The following is an 18,757-nucleotide window of genomic DNA, read 5'->3' as shown; positions in this document are numbered from 1 at the left end:
GGCTATTCCATTGTTGTCCATTCGTTTACTCCAATTGGGGAAGGGGTGGTAGGGTTAGGGGAAAATAATAAAATATAAAAATGTAGACTACATACCAACTGAAGGGAACTTACAGTAAATTGGCAGTTGAATATGTTATTTGACCTACTAACAGTCAATACTGATTGGGGTATTTAACATAATAGAAATAGGAAACAGAGAAAGTTGGGGTTACCTATAATTAAGACATTTGAGAGTGCCCACGCCTGCAAGTTAAAAGGCAGTACAATTGTTATTCTGCATAATGGCACAGCATATAAACTTTAACGTGTGAAATATGGGAAAGTTGATATGCTTAAATTGGTTGTCATGACTGGTTTCACGTTTCCAGCGATTATAAGGTCAAATATATCTTAAACACGTGTAATTTATATTTACAATTCCTTTATCCAAACGGATTACTCATTTATCTAGCTCTTATCAATAGCACCTATCAATTTGTAAATTACAGTGCATGGAGAATGCTGTTATTTATATCGAAAAAAATTAAGTAGATGCTTTTTCCACTTGGAACCGGTAGGTTCACTAGACCTTATTCATGGTTTCCTCACGGAATTGGTGGAATTAAGTCAAAGTCAGACAGAATACGGCGTAGCTGTAACACGCCTCCATTTATTCAGTCTCCACCCACAACAATAAGCAGGTGAATAGCATGATTTTCTCATGCTGAAGTTCAAGGTCAGAATACACAGAGAGAAAAGTGCATAAAAGGGATTAACATTCCATTTATGCACACTTAACTCGGGTTGGAATCGGGCCAAAGTGCATTGGATGAGAAAATCCAGCCTCTCCCTGAGACCTCCTCCAAAGAGCTTTCAGAGGAATTGAGGAGACAAGGACTAAGAAAACAAGGATTTGATGGATAACATTTTCAGACACAGCTTTGATACTTCTTGTCCCTTGTTATTGACAGAGTAGGCTATCCCAAACATACAGTGTGTTGTCTCATGGCCCTCCGAGGCCACATATGTAACCAGACATTTACTTGTGTTGTGATATTTTATGCATTTGAAGGAACCATATTCAATAACAATGTATGTAGTGTAATTCCTGGAAAGAAACTACTTGCAACAACCCAATTTCCAATGAAGCAGAAATGTCCTACCCCACCATAAAATATACAATAGCACTGAAAGCTGATCGAATTTGAGCAACGAGAGGGTGAGACGAGACATGCATCTTTGTACGTTTAATAAGAAAAAGGGCTCTATTCCAGCCGCATCGCTTCAGCTTTATAGATTGAATAGAGCCATACAACTTCAAGCAGGATCATACAGCAAGGTTCTGAAAATGAGCCCAACACACACAATGGGTCCCTGAACACAGACCCATGGTTAACTGTGATGACAAAAATACAGTTACGCTTTCTCATATTTTTTTAATTCAAAACTATAACTCAGGACATGTTACTTCGTCAACAATTACAGAATTGCATGGTCTGATTTTGTTACATAGAAAAGAACTGTCAAATCTGTATGCCTTCACAGTTGAAATAACAAAGAATAGTTTGTACTGGAGGTCTGGAAAATCCAAGAGTTACTTAGAAAGAATTTGAATGATTTACAAGGAGGCCTATCCAGCTAAAACACATTTCGGGAACAATTAACATTCTGCCATCACACACTTTATAAAGGAACAAACAAAAGCAGAATGCAAATGGAAGAACAAAAGTGGAGAAGAATCAGGTGACACTGGTTCATGACATTGTCTGATTCTACTAAGCAGTCTCAACTGAGCTAAATGTTTTCCTTGTTTAGTGATGAGATCATATGTTGGCTGAGGGTGGTGGTTCGGTGCCAAACTGGAGAACAACCCTACAACACTATTACTACCAGATGCCTTCGAGGAGTAGTTACCTAATCCAACACTAATGCATAGGCTACTTGATCAGAAATATGAGCCATGTTTTTGGATAGATCAATGAGAGCTTCTAGCTACACTGATTTATAGAACATCTCTGACCAGTACGTATATAAAGGGCACAACGATCAAAACACAGCTACAAAACGAGCTGCTTCATGGTCTGGGGAGGTTTGTATTGTTTATACAATTACCAGAGTACACTGACCTCATTAACCAGACCTTGGTCTTCAGAGTAATGCCATTACAGGCTGAAAACTGGAGCTGGGAAAAACAGAGACAAACAAAATGTCCCTTCTTGAGTTGTGTTTGCTTACTGTATGTTTTACTACAGTAGTATGGTGATAGCTAGCATTACAAGATAAAAGTATACTGGTTTAATGGAATAACTGCTTATATCTTTACATGGTTGGATGCTAAGATAATACATGTAGTAGAAGCCATGTTTCACCAATCCTCTTCCCTGGTGCTTGTCCACAACAAACTGATGATAGGGAAAGTCAGATTAGTCAGACAATGGGGTGCCCTGGGTTTCAATTAGCACAGATTCTGCTGTGTTTGTTTGTGAGAAAATGTATGCATATGTTGGGCAGTGACAATATGTGTGTGAATGTGGTATTAAGGCACAGTACTGCCAACCAGTCAGGCGTATAGGTCTGGGGAAAACAATAATTAGTCCCCTCTTCTACAACTGGTGCTCAGAGTCACTATTCTAACCAGAAACCTTCCCTAAGGACTTTTAGGTGCTAGGCGAGATGCTTATCTCAGCCATTTGCATAGCGTTCAATATGACATTGTATCGATTTACATATGCATCTATCAACTGCTTACTACATACAGTACATTTTCTGCATGAAGGGGAAATTAAGGTCAGCTGCAATAAAAAGGCCAGGATATCTTTGAGAGGACTATAGTCTCTTATTTCCAGAGTCGGTCTACAAAAACAGTAATATATTATGAATAGCCATGTTTTTTCCTCTGCCAATATTAGACTCTTAAATACAGTACATCTCAAATCACATTAACTCAAATCATTTTTAACAACTAGGCTATTTACAGCAGCTATAAAGCTCTCAACACTCCTCTGTCCTCTGAGAAAATGACAAAGAAAAAAAACCATGCATCTATCTGTAGAGAATCAGCCTGGACTTACTCCTCTTGTACCATATCATTGCTCATCTCAGTGGAATTAGGGTCCAAACATGGTTAAGTCAGTAAAAACTACATTGTTGAAACTTTCAGACACTTAAGTGGGGCCATTTGGTTATTTTCTCCCTCACAAAACTTAAATAATATGTCCCTCATTTGTGGGGAGGTAAAATGCTGGATTTGACCAATGAGGAACTATACAAATGAAGGACATCGGAAAGCTGAAGCTACATTGACATTTTCTCCAACCATGTAGCTCAAAATCTGAGGGGGTAGGGACAGGGAGTAGATACTCTCATTCACAGATTTGGTCTACGAAAACAGTAATATATTATAAAAACTAGCCATACTGTACATCAAATAAAATAAAGCACTTGAATTCAGCGAAGTGTATAATGCAATTATTTAGCCTAGATTACATGCAATATACGTTGAGGACTTCTCTGCTTCAAGGCAGACATTTTTAATACATCTGAATATGAAAAGGATGAAGAAACTTTGACGGCAAAGCTGAGACTAAACTCCAATTCTAAACCAATACAAAATGACCATTCATTTCTATTAGCAGTGGTTTGATGGTACAGGGCTTGTGACGAGAGACAATTTGTTCCCCCTCAACACACAAAGATCACATTCACTTCCTGGAGATGCACATTATCTTGCATTAACTGGGTCGTGTTCACTAGGCACCAAACTTGCCCGACAAAGAAACTTGTTCTCCATTGGAAAAAGTTTGTAATGGTTTTTGGTATTGTGCCCTAATGAACACGACCATGGTCTAAATGTAGCTTCAGATCAGATACGAAGATTTGATCCTCAAAACAAAATCTCTACAGAGGACTGAATAAGTAGCATATTGGCCATTGGTGTGGTAGTGATTACAGAGAGAAAGACAGAGCAGAGCAAAGACAGGAGAGCCCATTAGTTGTTCAGAAGTCAGTGGCCGTTCATGATCTTGTTGGATGTTGTCATGGACGTGCTGGCGGTGGCTCTAAAGAAGTTGTCCTCTTTGAGTTTGAGGTGTTCTGGGAGCTCCAGGTTTCTCTTGGCCTCCTCAATGTCATGGTTGATTGCTGCTATGAGGGCATCTGCAAAAAACAGAGACAGGTGAGAATGTGTTGCCTTAGGTCTCTGAGGATTGCAGTGTGTACACGGATTGGGGAAAGTGTGTGTGTGAATGTGTGTGTGATATAGATATATACAATACCAGTCAAAAGTTTGGACACCTACTCATTCAAGAATTTCTTTATTTTGACTATTTTCTACATTGTAGAATAATAGTGAAGACATAAAAACTATGAAATAACACATATGGAATCATGTAGCAACTAAAAAAAAGTGTTAAACAAATCAAAATATGAGATTCTTCAAAGTAGCCACCCTTTGCCTTGATGACAGCTTTGCACACTCTTGACATTCTCTCATTTACATTTACATTTAAGTCATTTAGCAGACGCTCTTATCCAGAGCGACTTACAAATTGGTGCATTCACCTTATGACCTCCAACCAGCTTCATGAGGTAGTCACCTAAAACGCATTTCAATTAAACAGGTGTGCCATGTAAAAGTTCATTTGTGGAATTGCTTTCCTTCTTAATGTGTTTGAGCCAAGCAGTTGTGTTGTGGTAGGGTTGGTATACCGAAGCCCTATTTGGTAAAAGACCATGTCCACATTATGGCAAGAACGGCTCAAATAAGCAAAGAGAAACCACAGTCCATCCTTACTTTAAGACAAAGGTCAGTCAATGCGGAATATTTCAAGAACTTTGAAAGTTTCTTCAAGTGCAGTTGCAAAAACCATCAAGCACTGACTTGCCTAGTTAAATAAAGGTTAAATAAAAATAAAAGCACTATGATGAGTGGCTCTCATGAGGACCGCCACAGGGAAGGAAGAATTAACTCTAATGAACTTATCCTCTGCGGCAGAGGTACCAACCTCAAATTGCAGCCCAAATAAATGCTTCAGAGTTCAAGTAACAGACACATCTCAACATCAACTGTTCAGAGGAGACAGCGTGAATCAGGCCTTCATTGTTCGAATTGCTACAAAGAAACCACTACTAAAGGACACCAATAAGAAGAAGACTTGCTAGGGCCAAGAAACATGAGTATTTGATGAGACCAAATTTTTTATTTTTGGTTCACAGAGTAGGTGAATGGATGATCTCTGCATGTGTGGTTCCCACCGTGAAGCATGGAGGTGTGATGCTGTGGGGGTGCTTTGCTGGTGACACCGTCAGTGATTTAGAATTCAAGGCACACTTAACCAGCATGGCTACCACCGCATTCTGCAGAGATACGCCATCCCATCTGGTTTACGCAAAGTGGGACTATCATTTGTTTTTCAACAGGACAATAACCCAACACACCTCCAGGCTGTGTAAACGCTATTTGACTAAGAAGAGTGAATGAGTGCTGCATCAGATGACCTGGCCTCCACAATCACCCGACCTCAACCCAATTGAGATGAGTTTGACCGCAGAGTGAAGGAAATGGAGCCAACAAGTGCTCAGTATATGTGGGAACTCCTTCAAGACTGCTGGAAAAGCATTCCAGGTGACTACCTCCCGAAGCTCATTGAGAGAATGTCAAGAGTGTGCAAAGCTGTCATCAAGGCAAAGGGTGGCTACTTTGAAGAATCTCAAATAACACTTTTGGTTACATGATTTAATGTGTTATTTCATAGTTTTGATGTCTCCACTATTATTCTACAATGTAGAAAACAGTAAAAATAAAGAAAAACCCTTGAATGAGGTGGTGTGTCCAAACTTTTGACTGGTACTGTATCTCACACACGTACACCAGTACTCACTCTTACCAAGCGAGTCATAGCTCCTCTCTGGACGGATGTAGCCCACCATGACTACACTGAGGATCTGTCCATAGAAATCTTCCTTAAATGTGTGTATCACATGAGTCTCCTGCAATAGACATCAACTAATAAACATCTGAATCAATAACCATCAGCACGTGACCACTACAAGTCCCAATAAACATACATACTAAGGAAAACAAAGCAGTCAACACTACCACCAAGTCTGATTCTCTTCAGAAATCACAGTCTTCATATCCACCACAAAACACACTAACAATACAAGTCAAATAAGAATGTTTACACTAGGGTTGGGCAGGTATACAATCATTTTGAAATACCGGCGGTATGATAATAAATGACAATGTTTGCACTTTTTAAACAAATACCTGCAATCAATGTGTGCACTGGTTGAAAGATAAAGCTACTTTTTATTCCCCAACGCAGTGAGTGTCATCTTATGCCAATGTCCACAAACCTATGTATTGACATAGGTTTTTGACAAGCCATAGTCACGGCACTACTTCCGCTAAAATGTCTATGACAGGGTCATCACTAGTTAACAAAACCACCGTCATAATTATGGCTAAACCCTGCTCATTTCTACAATATCTATTGAAAATGTATTTTAAACCTAACCAACACCACACTGTTAACCCTATGTCTAAACCCTAACCTTAAAATTAGGTCTAATTTGGACTTTGTGGCTGTGTTAACTAGTGACGACCCTATGGCAATGTGTGTTGAGATGGGTATAACACATACCAGGATAATACCAGATAAGGTAGTATGACATCATACTGGGATAATACTGTATAAGGTAGTATGGTATAAGGTAGCATGACAATCTGAATAGCGTCCAACACCTTGTAGAGTCCATGCCAAAACTAATTGAGGCTGTTCTGAGGGCAAAAGGGGGTGAAACTCAATATTAGGAAGGTGTTCCTAATGTTTTGTATACCCAGTGTATATAGGCTTAAATAATTGTATATATACTATATGGGTGGGCAAGCTGCACTTGCCATGGATTTCTTGGTGTTTTTGTAGTAGGGGTTCCAGCCGATGCTCATCACCATCTTGTGGATGTCTCCGCTGCCCACGCATGCCCAGCCATAGTAGATCCCTGTGCTGATGTCGCCAGGGAGGTGCTCCACCACGGAGTCTGGGAAGTTGGCTGATCAGAAGAGACATTAAAAGGACATTTAAGTCAATCAATCCGATGTGTCTGCAGTGAGTGTCCATTTGATCACTAACCCACTCAATAAAAAGGACAACAAAGGTATTTCCATGTTTGTCTGAAAAGGGTAAGGTTGACTTCACCAGCAATAGTCTTAACTTGACAGTATTCTTATTGACCAACTAATCGCATTCTATCAAATGCATTTCTGCCTAACCTTGTAAGGACGCTTTTATCATATTTCATGTTGGAAGCAGAATCCCTTTAGGCTTCCATGAATGACATTGAAAACGAAGCAACGTGTTCAGCCAAAACCTAACAGGTGTACTGGCTACGGTCACATACAAGAGAAACGGGTTAGCCTACCATCTAGAGGTCGACCGATTAATCGGAATGGCCAATTAATTAGGGCCGATTTCAAGTTTTCATAACAATCAGAAATCAGTATTTTTGGACACTGATTTTGCCAATTTTTTTTACACCTTTATTTAACTAGGCAAGTCAGTTAAGAACACATTCTTATTGTCAATGACGGCCTAGGAACGGTGGGTTAACTGCCTTGTTCAGGGGCAGAACGACAGATTTTCTCCTTGTCAGCTCTGGGATTCAATCTTGCAACCTTACGGTTAACTAGACCAACGCTCTAACCACCTGCCTCTCATTGCACTCCACAAGGAGCCTGCCTGTTACGCAAATGCAGTAGAAGCCAAGGTAAGTTGCTAGCTAGCATTAAACTTATCTAATAAAAAACAATCAATCATAATCACTAGTTAAACTAGTAATATCATAAACCATGATAAACCACCTCCAGACTTGGAGTAGTTGTTCCTTTTGCTCTGCATGGGTAACGCTGCTTCGAGGGTGGCTGTTGTCGTTGAGTTCCTGGTTCGAGCCCAGGTAGGGGCTAGGAGAGGGGCGGAAGCTATACTGTTACACTGGCAATACTAAAGTGCCTATAAGAACATCCAATAATCAAAGGTATATGAAATACAAATGGCAGAGAGAAATAGTCCTATAAATACTTAACAACCTAAAACCTCTTACCTTGAAATATTGAAGTCTCATGTTAAAAGGAACCACCAGCTTTCATATGTTCTCATGTTCTGAGCAAGGAACTCAAACGTTAGCTTTTTTACATGGCACATATTGCACTTTTACTTCAACACTTTGTTTTTGCATTATTTAAACCAAATTGAACATGTTTAATTATTTATTTGAGGCTACATTGATTTTTAATTTATGTATTATATGAAGTTAAAATAAGTGTTCATTCAGTATTGTTGTAATTGTCATTATTACAAATAAATACATTTAAAAATACAATTTTTTTTTTTTTAAATTGGCCAATTAATAGGCATCTGCTTTTTTTGGTCCTCCAATAATCAGTATCGGTGTTGAAAAATCAAAAAGAGCCCAGAAAACAGACTGAGGGAAGAGGCTGCTTTTATTCTAATACCTGAAAAATGTTGGCTCAAATGGTTGCCTATATGGAAAAGGATTATTTGTGATTTCAGTTTGAAGGCTTTCCCCATCTGTGTGGGCCTACTGATGCAACAGAGTTTTGACCATAGGCGCAACATTCACTGGGGACATGACACCCCCCCACATTCTGAAATGGCATTTTTGTCCCCCCCACAGTTTTATCATTGCACTGTAATACAAAAAGTGGCATCGGTGTGCATCAGGACCATGCGAACACCCTCAGAGTGGTCGGGTAGGCTGTTTGGCGATTTCAGTCAGCTGGATTTAGGATTTTTATTTTACCAGGCAAGTCAGTTAAGAACAAATTCTTATTTTCAATTACGGCCTAGGAACAGCGGGTTAACTGCCTGTTCAGGGGCAGAACGACAGATTTGTACCTTGTCAGCTCGGGGGTTTGAACTTGCAACCTTCCGGTTACTAGTCAAACGCTCTAACCACTAGGCTACCCTGCCGCACTGGCGGGGACACCAGTGCGTTTTCTGATCAGCCAACTTCAAAGACTCAGTGGTAGAGCACCTCCCTGGTGACATCAGCACAGGGATCTACTATGGCTGGGTGTGTGTGGGCAGCGGAGACATCCACAAGATGGTAGCTACCACAGCCAGTTCAGCTCTAGCCATCTGTTAGGTAGCAGCATCAAACAGCCGTTGTATGTAAATGTTTTATTGCCTTTTTGTCCTGTTTCAACATAAGTAAATTAACTTGCCTAGTTTTCACCAGTTGATGTACCATTACAGCTAGCCAAAAATTGGCTAACGTAAGCAAAATAGCTAGCTCACTAACTCCAGCTATTATTTTGGCCATCCAGACTATTTGCATTGCACCCCTGCTGCTACACCGGTGCCCCCGCACAAAAATTATTAGAATAGCATGTCATTTCACTTAATCCGGTATAGCCAAAGACATGACAGCTCATAAGTAAGCATTTCACTGTATGGTCTACACCTGTTGTATTCGGCGCGTGTGACTAATAAAATTTGCCTCAATCACACTACACCTGAATCAAATGATGAAACCAGCAGCCAAATGATTGAAGACCGATATTCTGACATTTGACAGTGCAATGTGAGTTTTTATTAGAGTCAGTATAGCAATATAACTTTTCACACTGACACGGTATAAACAGCTCTACAGGCTACACTGTCATGGTGTATAGCAGTACACAAAACTACGCCCATCATGTCTTAACAGGATCAGATGATGACAGGAGTCTCAGCAGGGTCAGACAGCCATGGAAGAGCAGTCTACAGAGCTCAGGTGAATTTTGCAGTATATTATAATCAGTATATGGATACAAAGTTCCATCTTGAGTTGATGGGTAGACTACAGTCTGGGATCTGGGAATAATGGTCATTTCAATTATTCAACCATTGATTCTGTTCTTGGATAATATAATGTATAAATGTACACCAAGGTAATTATTTGTCATGCCTCATCTGAGCAGGATCAGATGGTGACAGGGGTCTCAGCAGGGTCAGGCAACCAGGGAAGACAAGTCTGACAAGGTTGAGGCGAACTTCTGCATATACAATACTTTATTCTCTCTGTGCAGCAAACACTGGACAAGCCAAAAGCTTCACAGATTGAAACAATTTTAAGGCAGTCTGACAAACCTCTAAAGTTGATTGCTAAACTGTATCAAGGGTTGAGAGGCTTTTCCAGATTACACAAAACATGTCAAACAAAAATGTGAGAAAGACCTGGAAGACACTGTTGATGAATGGGTACAGATATGTTTGAATGCCCAGTCATGTTCATATAATCTCAGACATACAGTTGAAGTCGGAAGTTTACATACTTAGGTTGGAGTCATTAAAAGTTGTTTTTCAACCACTCCACAAATGTATTGTTAACAAACTATAGTTTTGGCAAGTCGGTTCAGACATCTACTTTGTGCATGAGACAAGTAATATTTTCAACAATTGTTTACAGGCATTATTTCACTTATAATTCACTATCACAATTCCAGTGGGTCAGAAGTTTACATACACTAAGTTGACTGTGTCATGGCTTTAGAAGCTTCTGATAGGCTAATTAACATAATTCAATTGGAGGTGTACCTGTGGATGCATTTCAAGGTTTACCTTCAAACTTAGTGCTTCTTTGCTTGACATGATGGGAAAATCAAAACAAAATCAGCCAAGACATCAGAAAAGAAAATTGTAGCCCTCCACAAGTTTGGAAATTGCTCCCAAGGATGAACCAAACAACTGAAGGTACCACGTTTATCTGTACAAACAATAGTACGCAAGTATAAACACCATGAGACCACGCAGCCGTCATACCGCTCAGGAAGGACACACGTTCTGTCTCCTAGAGATGAACGTACTTTGGTGCGAAAAGTGCCAATCTCAGAACAACAGCAAAGGACTAGGATTAAATGTCAGGAATTGTGAAAAGCTGAGTTTAAATGTATTTGGCTAAAGTGTATGTAAACTTCCAACTTCAACTGTAAATTACTGCAGTTTAAGACCATCCATAGAACACACAGTACTATATGCCAGTGAAACTGAATATGATGCACTCAGAAATATAATTCCTCTGCCGGAGGTGGTAAATATAGGGGACATATATTTGCGTGTTATGATCTTGTGAAGGCTGGCTGAATTCTGGCAAAAGTATGTTATTTATCTCTGCATGTCTAGATTCTCCCTTCTCCTTGTTTTTGTTTGCTTGGGAATGTTGATACTGGAGACTTATCAGAAGATAGCTGCTAAAAAATGCATTGCCATTAATTGCAAGGTTGGTTATCCTCCCACAAATGCTACAATGGATGGCAGAAATGTCAAATTATGCATCACTAGATTTGATTTATTAAGGGTATACTGTGCAACTTTCATAAGGTCTAGGTGCCTTACATGAAATACTGTATGCCAAAAGGGGTCTATATTGAAAAGTTTTTTTTTTTAGGTTGCACAGTCACAAGTAGATTATTATTTATGGCACACGAGACACCAGTCTGATTTGTGCCCGTCTCATTGGACTAATCCATTGAGGCCGGGAAATACCACGGTCCAAGAATATGGGGATTGTGACTCAGATACACAAGGCATGACTATGACTAGAATGCGCTGTCTCCCGCCATTTCGTTGGTATTTCATTGTGTGCATTGTTAGCTGTGTCTATCAATTCCCCATTACATACATCACCAGTGGTAGCCTACATTTACCATTAATTCCCATTATTTCTCATCTGTACTGTTTGGTTATGGTAATTCATGTTAATGCATTGACTATATCATTATTACGGTAATTTACTGTCCTCATTGTCGGAGTGGACATGTGATTTGCAGAACTCAATCTATGCTACACTTGTGAGAAACAAGTTTTTGTTTATTTATTTGTCAATTTATATTCTGTCTCTTTTGTTTTTAACGCTCCTGTCAACTTAGTTCACTCTGTCTGTAACAGATTGTAGTTTTGGGAACAGAAAACTGTAATGAGATGTTTCATCTTTGAGTAAATGATCTTGTTCCATCTTCTCCCACTGCTGACCACTAGGCTTCTGCTAACTACCATATTTGGGACTGAGTGGAAAAGCCAACTGAATGCTTCACATTTATACATCCGGTGAAATATCTCTCATTGTTCCATCTGTGGTATAACAGAGTGGAATAAGGTTTGTTGACTTTACCCTTTGCTAAAGTACAAAAAAAGGCATTGTTTAGGAGTGCAAAGGCCAATTGAGTTATAGCACACACGCACTTCACACAGTTGGCGTTCCATAACATGTGGTCCACACGGCTCGCGTGGCAAAATAAATGTACACATACGTGTTATTCAATCATTGCACCCACACTGCTCACGAGCGTCTGTGTTCTACTTGTGAAGCTCAACGTGCTGCAAGACCTGCCTCTCAAATCTCCTCATTGGTTTTTAGGAGCATATACCCACGTGGATGATTGAAAGATGAACTGAGGTCCACACTCCAGTCGGTTGTAGTAATGTTATAAAGTTGGTTGCCAACCTCCATATAAAAGTCCAAAGAAGAAAAATAGGCCTGAAGGAAGGAGGAGATGACGAGACAAATTTGGTTTACCATTTTATCTGTGGATTAATTATCAGAGTAGAGAACCTTGTGCATTTCAGGTAAAATAACAACCCAATGTTTATATCCCAGGACAAATTAGCTAGCAACAGCAAGCTAGCTAGCTAAATTGCCATAAATGTTTAATGCTTTTTGACCTGTCCCCAAATTAATATAATTGGTTCAGAGTTTGTTTTGATATTTCCACATTCGTGTCATGGTCGCGTCTGGTGTGGGTGAACAAAATAAATGTGTGCGCGGTCTGGTCAGCATGTAACTTAAATATCCAAATATGTGCTACAAATCTTTGTTGTAACTATGGGTCAATCAACACAGCTTCAGTAATTAGCGTTTGTGGCTACAGTAAATAACGTTAGCGAGCAAATGTGCGTTGTACATATAACATGTCAAATATCTTTCGGGCAAGTCCACCACTAGCTAGTAAAACAATAACGTTATAACTTAGCTAGGTAGGGTAACTCGAGCATGGACTTCGGTTTCATTGTTTCAGCGAGACAGCCCACTCAATGTTTTTCTGGTTTATATACACTCAATGAACTAACATGCTGACCAAACCGGGCTATCGCACGCACAGTGATTTTGTTCACCCATACTAACAATCAGGACACACAGGTCGAGATATAAAAACAAACTCTGAACCAACTACATTAATTTGGGGACAGGTCGAAAAGCATTAAACATTTATGGCAATTTAGCTTGCTGTTGCTAGCTAATTTTTCCTGGGATATAAACATTGGGTTGTTACCTGAAAAGCACAAGGTCCTCTACTCCAACAATTAATCCACAGATAAAACGGTAAAAATAATGAGTTTCTCGTCATCTCTCCTCCTTCCTCAGGTATGTTTAAAAAAAACGTATTTGGACTTTATACAGCGCATTACTACAATCGACATGAGTGTGGATGTCAGCTCTTCTTTCTATCACCCATGTATATGCGCCTAAACACCAATGAGGAGATGGGAGAGGCCGGACTTGCCCCGCGTTTAGCTTCACAGAACTTTGTTTTCTATTTTAGCGACTGGCCACGCACAAGAGCAGTGTGGTTGCAATGATTGAATAACAAGGACATTTATCGCTTTGCGAGCGGTGTGGTAAGAATGGCAGGCTAACTAACGTTAGCTAGCTAGTTATGTAACCGGTAGCTTGCGACACAGACAATGCAGCCAGCTAACGTTAGCCCGGCTGTCTAGCAAACGTTAACTACTGTTGGGAATCCTACTTCAGTCAAATCAAAAGGAAGCTAAAATACTAAATTAGCTAGATTCCTAGCTAAAAGTACTAACGTTAACTAGCACGTGATACAACGCAAACCAATGTTGGCTAACGCGTATGTTGCTAGCAGCAGCAGGTAAGCAGTTAGCTATCAAAAGTGTTAACGTTATGCCGGTGAAGCGTAACGTTAACACACAATCATAAACCAAACATGTTGTTAACTAACGACATGCCATCGAAGCATACCGTTAAGACAAACATATTGGGTGATAGCTATCATTTTTAATGTGGACGTTAGCTACGTCGTTACCTGTGGGAATCCCTAGTTCTTTGCTTCCTCGTCCGAATCCTCGAACGACTTCCCCTCGGGAGAAATACGGAAGACTCTTCATGTCTCCTTCTTTCCAACTGGGGACGGCTTTCAGTTAACGTTAGTTAGCTAGCTAAAAGGTTAGTGGGCTGTATAACTAGTTGGCGAGCTACCTAGTCAAGCCTATGCAGTGTCTCTAAAAAAAATATTTCTGTACCGTTATCTAACAATACACACTGCCGAGAATGACCTCGAAAGACAGCTAGCGAGCTAACCACTGATAATTAGCAACAGAGATGATTCCTACTCAGCGCAAGGACCACAGTTCGCCCTTTAATGCTGAACGCCGAAAATGACAGAACAGTTCTCTTATCTATGCTAAGTTAGCTTGATATACTTATCTTTACCCCCGTTTCCGCTTTGGCCAAGTACCTAGCTAGCCTATTTGAAGTTGTGAATGTGATTGTGGTCGATTCTTCTTCTGGGGATTTTAAAGTTGGCAACCAACTTTAAGGTGCATCACCGCCACCAACTGGACTGGAGTTTGGACAGGGAAACCAAGACTGTTCTCAGAGCAGGTCGGCGGGTTTTTTTTACCAGCAAATGTTATTTTTAGTAGCAGGTGAGGAGAATTAACGTGGCAGGTTAAGATAATTAGGTTAAGAAAAGGGTTAGCTAAAATGCTACAATTGTCCTCGACGTGACTCAAACATACAGTATCTAGCTACAACCAGGTCTGCCCTGAGAATCAATCAAATTGAGTTATAAAGCCCTTTTTACATCAGCCGATGTCACAAAGTGCTATACAGAAACCCAGCCTAAAACCACAAACAGCAGGCAATGTAGAAGCAAGGTTTTCACAAATGCCATACTGCATTAGTTCGTGATGCTCCTCGTTTGGTGTGACGCAGACAGGGTTGCGTGAGTGGTGAAACAGAAGAGTCGTCGTCTGTTCTTTTGAGGTTGTTAATGAATTAAAACATACAATCAACCTTCAGTGAAGCCGCTCAACATTTACATTACATTCAGTCATCTAACAGACTCCCTCCAAGAGTGACCCACAGAAGCATCCAGGGTCAACGTCCTGCCCAAGGGCACGTCGACAGATCTCCCAACAAGTCGAAACAGGGAGCCGAACCAGCGAACTATCGGACACTGGCCCAAGCTCCCAACAGCCAGGCCACCAACCCTCGCAAGATCCCCTCACAGGATAACAAATATCAAAACAGCAAGGCCAACTGTGTACGTTTGATCAGGGGCGAAGTGTTTGTTTTAGAAGTGTGTGTGTGTGTGTGTGTGGGGGGGGGTTCGGTTAAAAATCCAGTCGGTTAAAAACTCCAGCCTACCCAACCTCTCGGAGGCATCCACATGGTCCTAAAGCCCCCCGGGCATCGTTTTTATATCATGTTCCAATGATAAAACTGGGGGATACGTGTGTGTGTGTGAACGTGTGCTTTTGAATGCGAGGGTGTGTATATGCATGTGTATGTAACCGGTGCGAAATGGCTTGCGAGTTAATGGGGTGAGCGCTAATAGCGTTTCAATTAGTGACGTAATTTGCTCTGAGACCTTGAAGTAGTTGTTTCCCTTGCTCTGCGAGTGCCACGGTTTTTGTGGAGCCTTACTTTGTGGGATGCAGTTGTTGTGTTCAGAGGGTCCCTGGTTCGAGCCCAGATTGGGGTGAGGAGAGGGACAGAAGCAACACTGTTACATGTACACACGTACAAGCACCTGTGCGGCATCAGCCTCAGGCAAACAGGCATGGGATGTAACAGCGTTGTCCCCAGTGTCATTTAAACATACTTTTTTGTTTAGTTTATTTTGACTTTATTTTTTACTTTTAGCCTTGGCCGTCATTCTATGCCCCACCCAGCAACTCCACTCCCACTTGTTTCGAGTTCCACATCCCAAACCTCAGCCCACCCCCACCCATCTCTGTTGGCCACCCTATATGGATTTCTACACGCCATATATCTTTCAACTATGTTGTGATGTTAAACATACAGAACCAGTCAAACGTTTGGACACACCTATTAATTCAAAGGTTTTTCTTTATTTGACTATTTTCTACATTGTATAATGATAAAGACATCAAAACTATGAAATAACACATATGGAATCATGTTGTAACAAAACAAGTGTTAAACAAATCAACATATATTTTAGATTCTTCAAAGTAGTCACCCTTTGCCTTGATGACAGCTTTGCACATTCCCTGGCATTCTCTCAACCAGCTTTACCTGGAATGTTTTTCCAACAGTCTTGAAGGAGTTCCCACATATGCTGAGCACTTGTTGGCTGCTTTTCCTTCACTCTGCCGTCCAACTCATCCCAAACCATTTCAATTGGGTTGAGGTCGGATGATTGTGGAGGACAGGTAATCTAATGCAGCACTCCAACACTCTCCTTTGTGGTCAAATAGCCCGTACACAGCCTTGAGGTGTGTTCGGTCATTGTCCTGTTGAAAAACAAATAATTGTCCAACTAAGCGCAAACCAGGTAGGATGGCGTATCGCTGCAGAATGCTGTGGTAGCCATGCTGGTTAAGTGTGCCTTATTCTAAATCATTCACTGACAGTGTCACCAGCAAAGCACCATCACACCTCCTCCTCCATGCTTCACGGTGGGAACCACATGCAGAGAGCATTTGTTCACCTACTACACCTACTCAGATACATGTCGGTTGGAACCAAAAATCTCAAATTTGGACTCATCAGACCAAAGGACAGATTTCCACTAATCTAATGTCCATTGCTTGTGTTTCTTGGCCCAAGCATTGTCTCTTCTTCTTATTGGTGTCCTTTAGTAGTGTTTTTTGTTGTTGCAGCAATTCGACCATGAAGGCCTGATTCACGCAGTCTCCTCTGAACAGTTGATGTTGAGATGTGTCTGTTACTTGAACTCTGTGAAGCAGTTATTTGGGACACCGATCACATCCCGCAGGATGACAGTGACTGCAGCGCCAACCTGCAAGGCGACGAGATGGTCATCGAGCCGACTAAGGTCCTGTCCATTTCACGCAGCTTCCTCAACAGCACGTGGGTCCCAGACGAGCACTACCTTGAGCTGACCCAGGACTATCAGAGGTTCAGGTCTACGCGCAAGTTACTGGAGTACCCACTGAGTTGTGAGGAAGAATACTTCCCCCTGGCCTTCTCGCTGGTTGTCCACCACAAGGTTGAGAACTTTGAGAGGCTGCTTAGAGCCATCTACGCCCCCCAAAACTATTACTGCGTCCACGTGGATATAAAGGCCAAAGCGTCGTTCCTTGCTTCCATCAAAGCCATCACATCCTGCTTTGAAAATGTGTTCTTGGCCAGCCATCCGGTCAGTGTGGTGTATGCGAGCTGGAGCCATGTCCAGGCTGACATCAACTGTATAAGTGATCTGTACAGGGCTAGTTCACACTGGAAGTATTTCATTAACCTCTGTGGCCAGGACTTCCCCATCAAGACCAACCTGGAGATGGTGCGCAGCCTGTGGGCACTGGCGGGGGACAACAGAATGGAGTCGGAGGCCAGGCCCAGAGGTAAGAAGTCGCACTGGAAGAAAGTGCATCAGGTTGTTGATGGCAAACTTCAAAGAACAGAGCAGAACAAAGCTCCTCCGCCCTTTGGTATACCCATCTTGTCAGGTGGGGCATACATTGTGGTGAATAGGGGCTTTGTGCGTGCTGTGCTGGAGGACAGCAATGTGTTGGCTCTTATTCGGTGGGATAATGAGACTTGGAGTCCTGATGAGTTCCTGTGGGCCACCATCCAGAGGCTTCCTGGCGTTCCCGGCTCCATGCGCCCCAAGTTAGACATGACGGACATGCACGCCGTTGCCAGGCTGGTGAAGTGGCCGTGGTATAAAGGGGTATCTATGTTAAAGTGATGTGTGTATATGGGGCCGGAGACCTGCAGTGGATGCTGCAGCAGCACCACCTCTTTGCCAACAAGTTTGACACGGACCCCATTGCTATCAGATGTCTGGAGGAGCACCTTAAGCATAAGGCCCTGGCAGAAATATACTAACGCAAATGACTTTGTGTGCTCAAAGTTTCTAACCTGTATTTGTGATCTCTGGGATCCAACTCAAATTGAACTTTTATGGCACCATCTCTGTCTTATCCATCTAAAGATCATCCTAGAAAGAGGTGGTTTTATTGGGATAAATAACCAAACTTATCAAACTTTTAAAATGTCCTGGTGATTTATGTCCTAATGATTATTTACATCAGTGGTCTTACCTTCATATTCCGATTGCTGATTTAATATCGAAACTGAAAGTACAGTGTGATTTGTAAATATGGAGGGGGTATTGATAGTGTTTTGACTGATAATAATATATTCAAGTTTATATCATCTGTCTCTCATACAGAAACTGTTGTGAAAAATCCAGTCCATGTTTTTATTACCAATTGATGTTAGAATTCCAGTATTCCATATTCTACTAAATAAATAGTTGCGCTACAGAGCTAGTGAACAACAATGTAGAGTCGCTAATGAAATTCCTCACACCCCTTGCATGTCACATGCTGCTGCCTTAAAATTCTATCTAAAAAAGGGACTAAATTGTATTGTTTCCCTATCTATCTACACAACCTATTTTACATTTTGAGTGAAAGAAAAGTTATAGAAAATGTTACAAGTTACTCCAAAATACAAATGGAGGATGTATTGATTGC

The 18,757-nt window shown here is 41.1% G+C and overlaps 2 protein-coding genes across 6 annotated transcripts; one reads left to right on the top strand and one right to left on the bottom strand.

Moving 5' to 3' along the window:
- Positions 1 to 1,213: 1,213 nt before the first annotated feature.
- Positions 1,214 to 14,585, bottom strand: rfk (riboflavin kinase). 5 transcript variants are annotated; one of them, XM_065011454.1, is made up of 5 exons: positions 14,089 to 14,585; positions 7,843 to 7,941; positions 6,883 to 7,034; positions 5,861 to 5,969; positions 1,214 to 4,136 (listed from the first exon to the last, which is right to left on the bottom strand). In XM_065011454.1, exons 1-5 carry the CDS (start codon positions 14,168 to 14,170, stop codon positions 3,985 to 3,987), a joined length of 594 nt encoding a protein of 197 aa, XP_064867526.1. In that variant the 5' UTR covers positions 14,171 to 14,585; the 3' UTR covers positions 1,214 to 3,984. The 5 variants fall into 5 exon arrangements, with proteins under 5 accessions (XP_064867526.1, XP_064867527.1, XP_064867528.1 ...); XM_065011455.1 differs by having other exon boundaries at positions 5,867 to 5,969; positions 14,089 to 14,579; XM_065011456.1 differs by lacking the exon at positions 14,089 to 14,585 and adding an exon at positions 8,082 to 9,025.
- A 2,254-nt stretch (positions 14,586 to 16,839) lies between these two features.
- LOC115110990 (beta-1,3-galactosyl-O-glycosyl-glycoprotein beta-1,6-N-acetylglucosaminyltransferase-like) lies at positions 16,840 to 18,502 on the top strand. Its single transcript, XM_029636874.2, is given in 2 exon segments — positions 16,840 to 17,941; positions 17,944 to 18,502. Coding segments are annotated over 2 exon segments (1,131 nt in total). The 5' UTR covers positions 16,840 to 16,971; the 3' UTR covers positions 18,105 to 18,502.
- The last annotated feature ends 255 nt before the right edge of the window (positions 18,503 to 18,757 follow it).

The sequence above is a fragment of the Oncorhynchus nerka genome, linkage group LG27 (assembly GCF_034236695.1).
Source record: "Oncorhynchus nerka isolate Pitt River linkage group LG27, Oner_Uvic_2.0, whole genome shotgun sequence".
Classification (NCBI taxonomy): Eukaryota; Metazoa; Chordata; class Actinopteri; order Salmoniformes; family Salmonidae; genus Oncorhynchus; species Oncorhynchus nerka.
The sequence above is the reverse complement of the archived record's forward strand: the minus strand, read 5'-3'. Positions and strand labels throughout refer to the sequence as shown.

What these genes read in the sequence shown, in the direction of transcription:
- rfk (XM_065011454.1), bottom strand. Translation starts at nt 14,170, where the DNA reads ATGAAGAGTCTTCCGTATTTCTCCCGAGGGGAAGTCGTTCGAGGATTC. An exon ending in CAACTACTCCAAGTCTGGAG is followed by an intron (nt 7,035 to 7,842) that starts GTGGTTTATCAT and finishes TCTTCTGATCAG; the next exon opens with CCAACTTCCCAGACTCCGTG. An exon ending in CTATGACTCGCTTGGTAAGA is followed by an intron (nt 4,137 to 5,860) that starts GTGAGTACTGGT and finishes TGTTTTTTGCAG; the next exon opens with ATGCCCTCATAGCAGCAATC.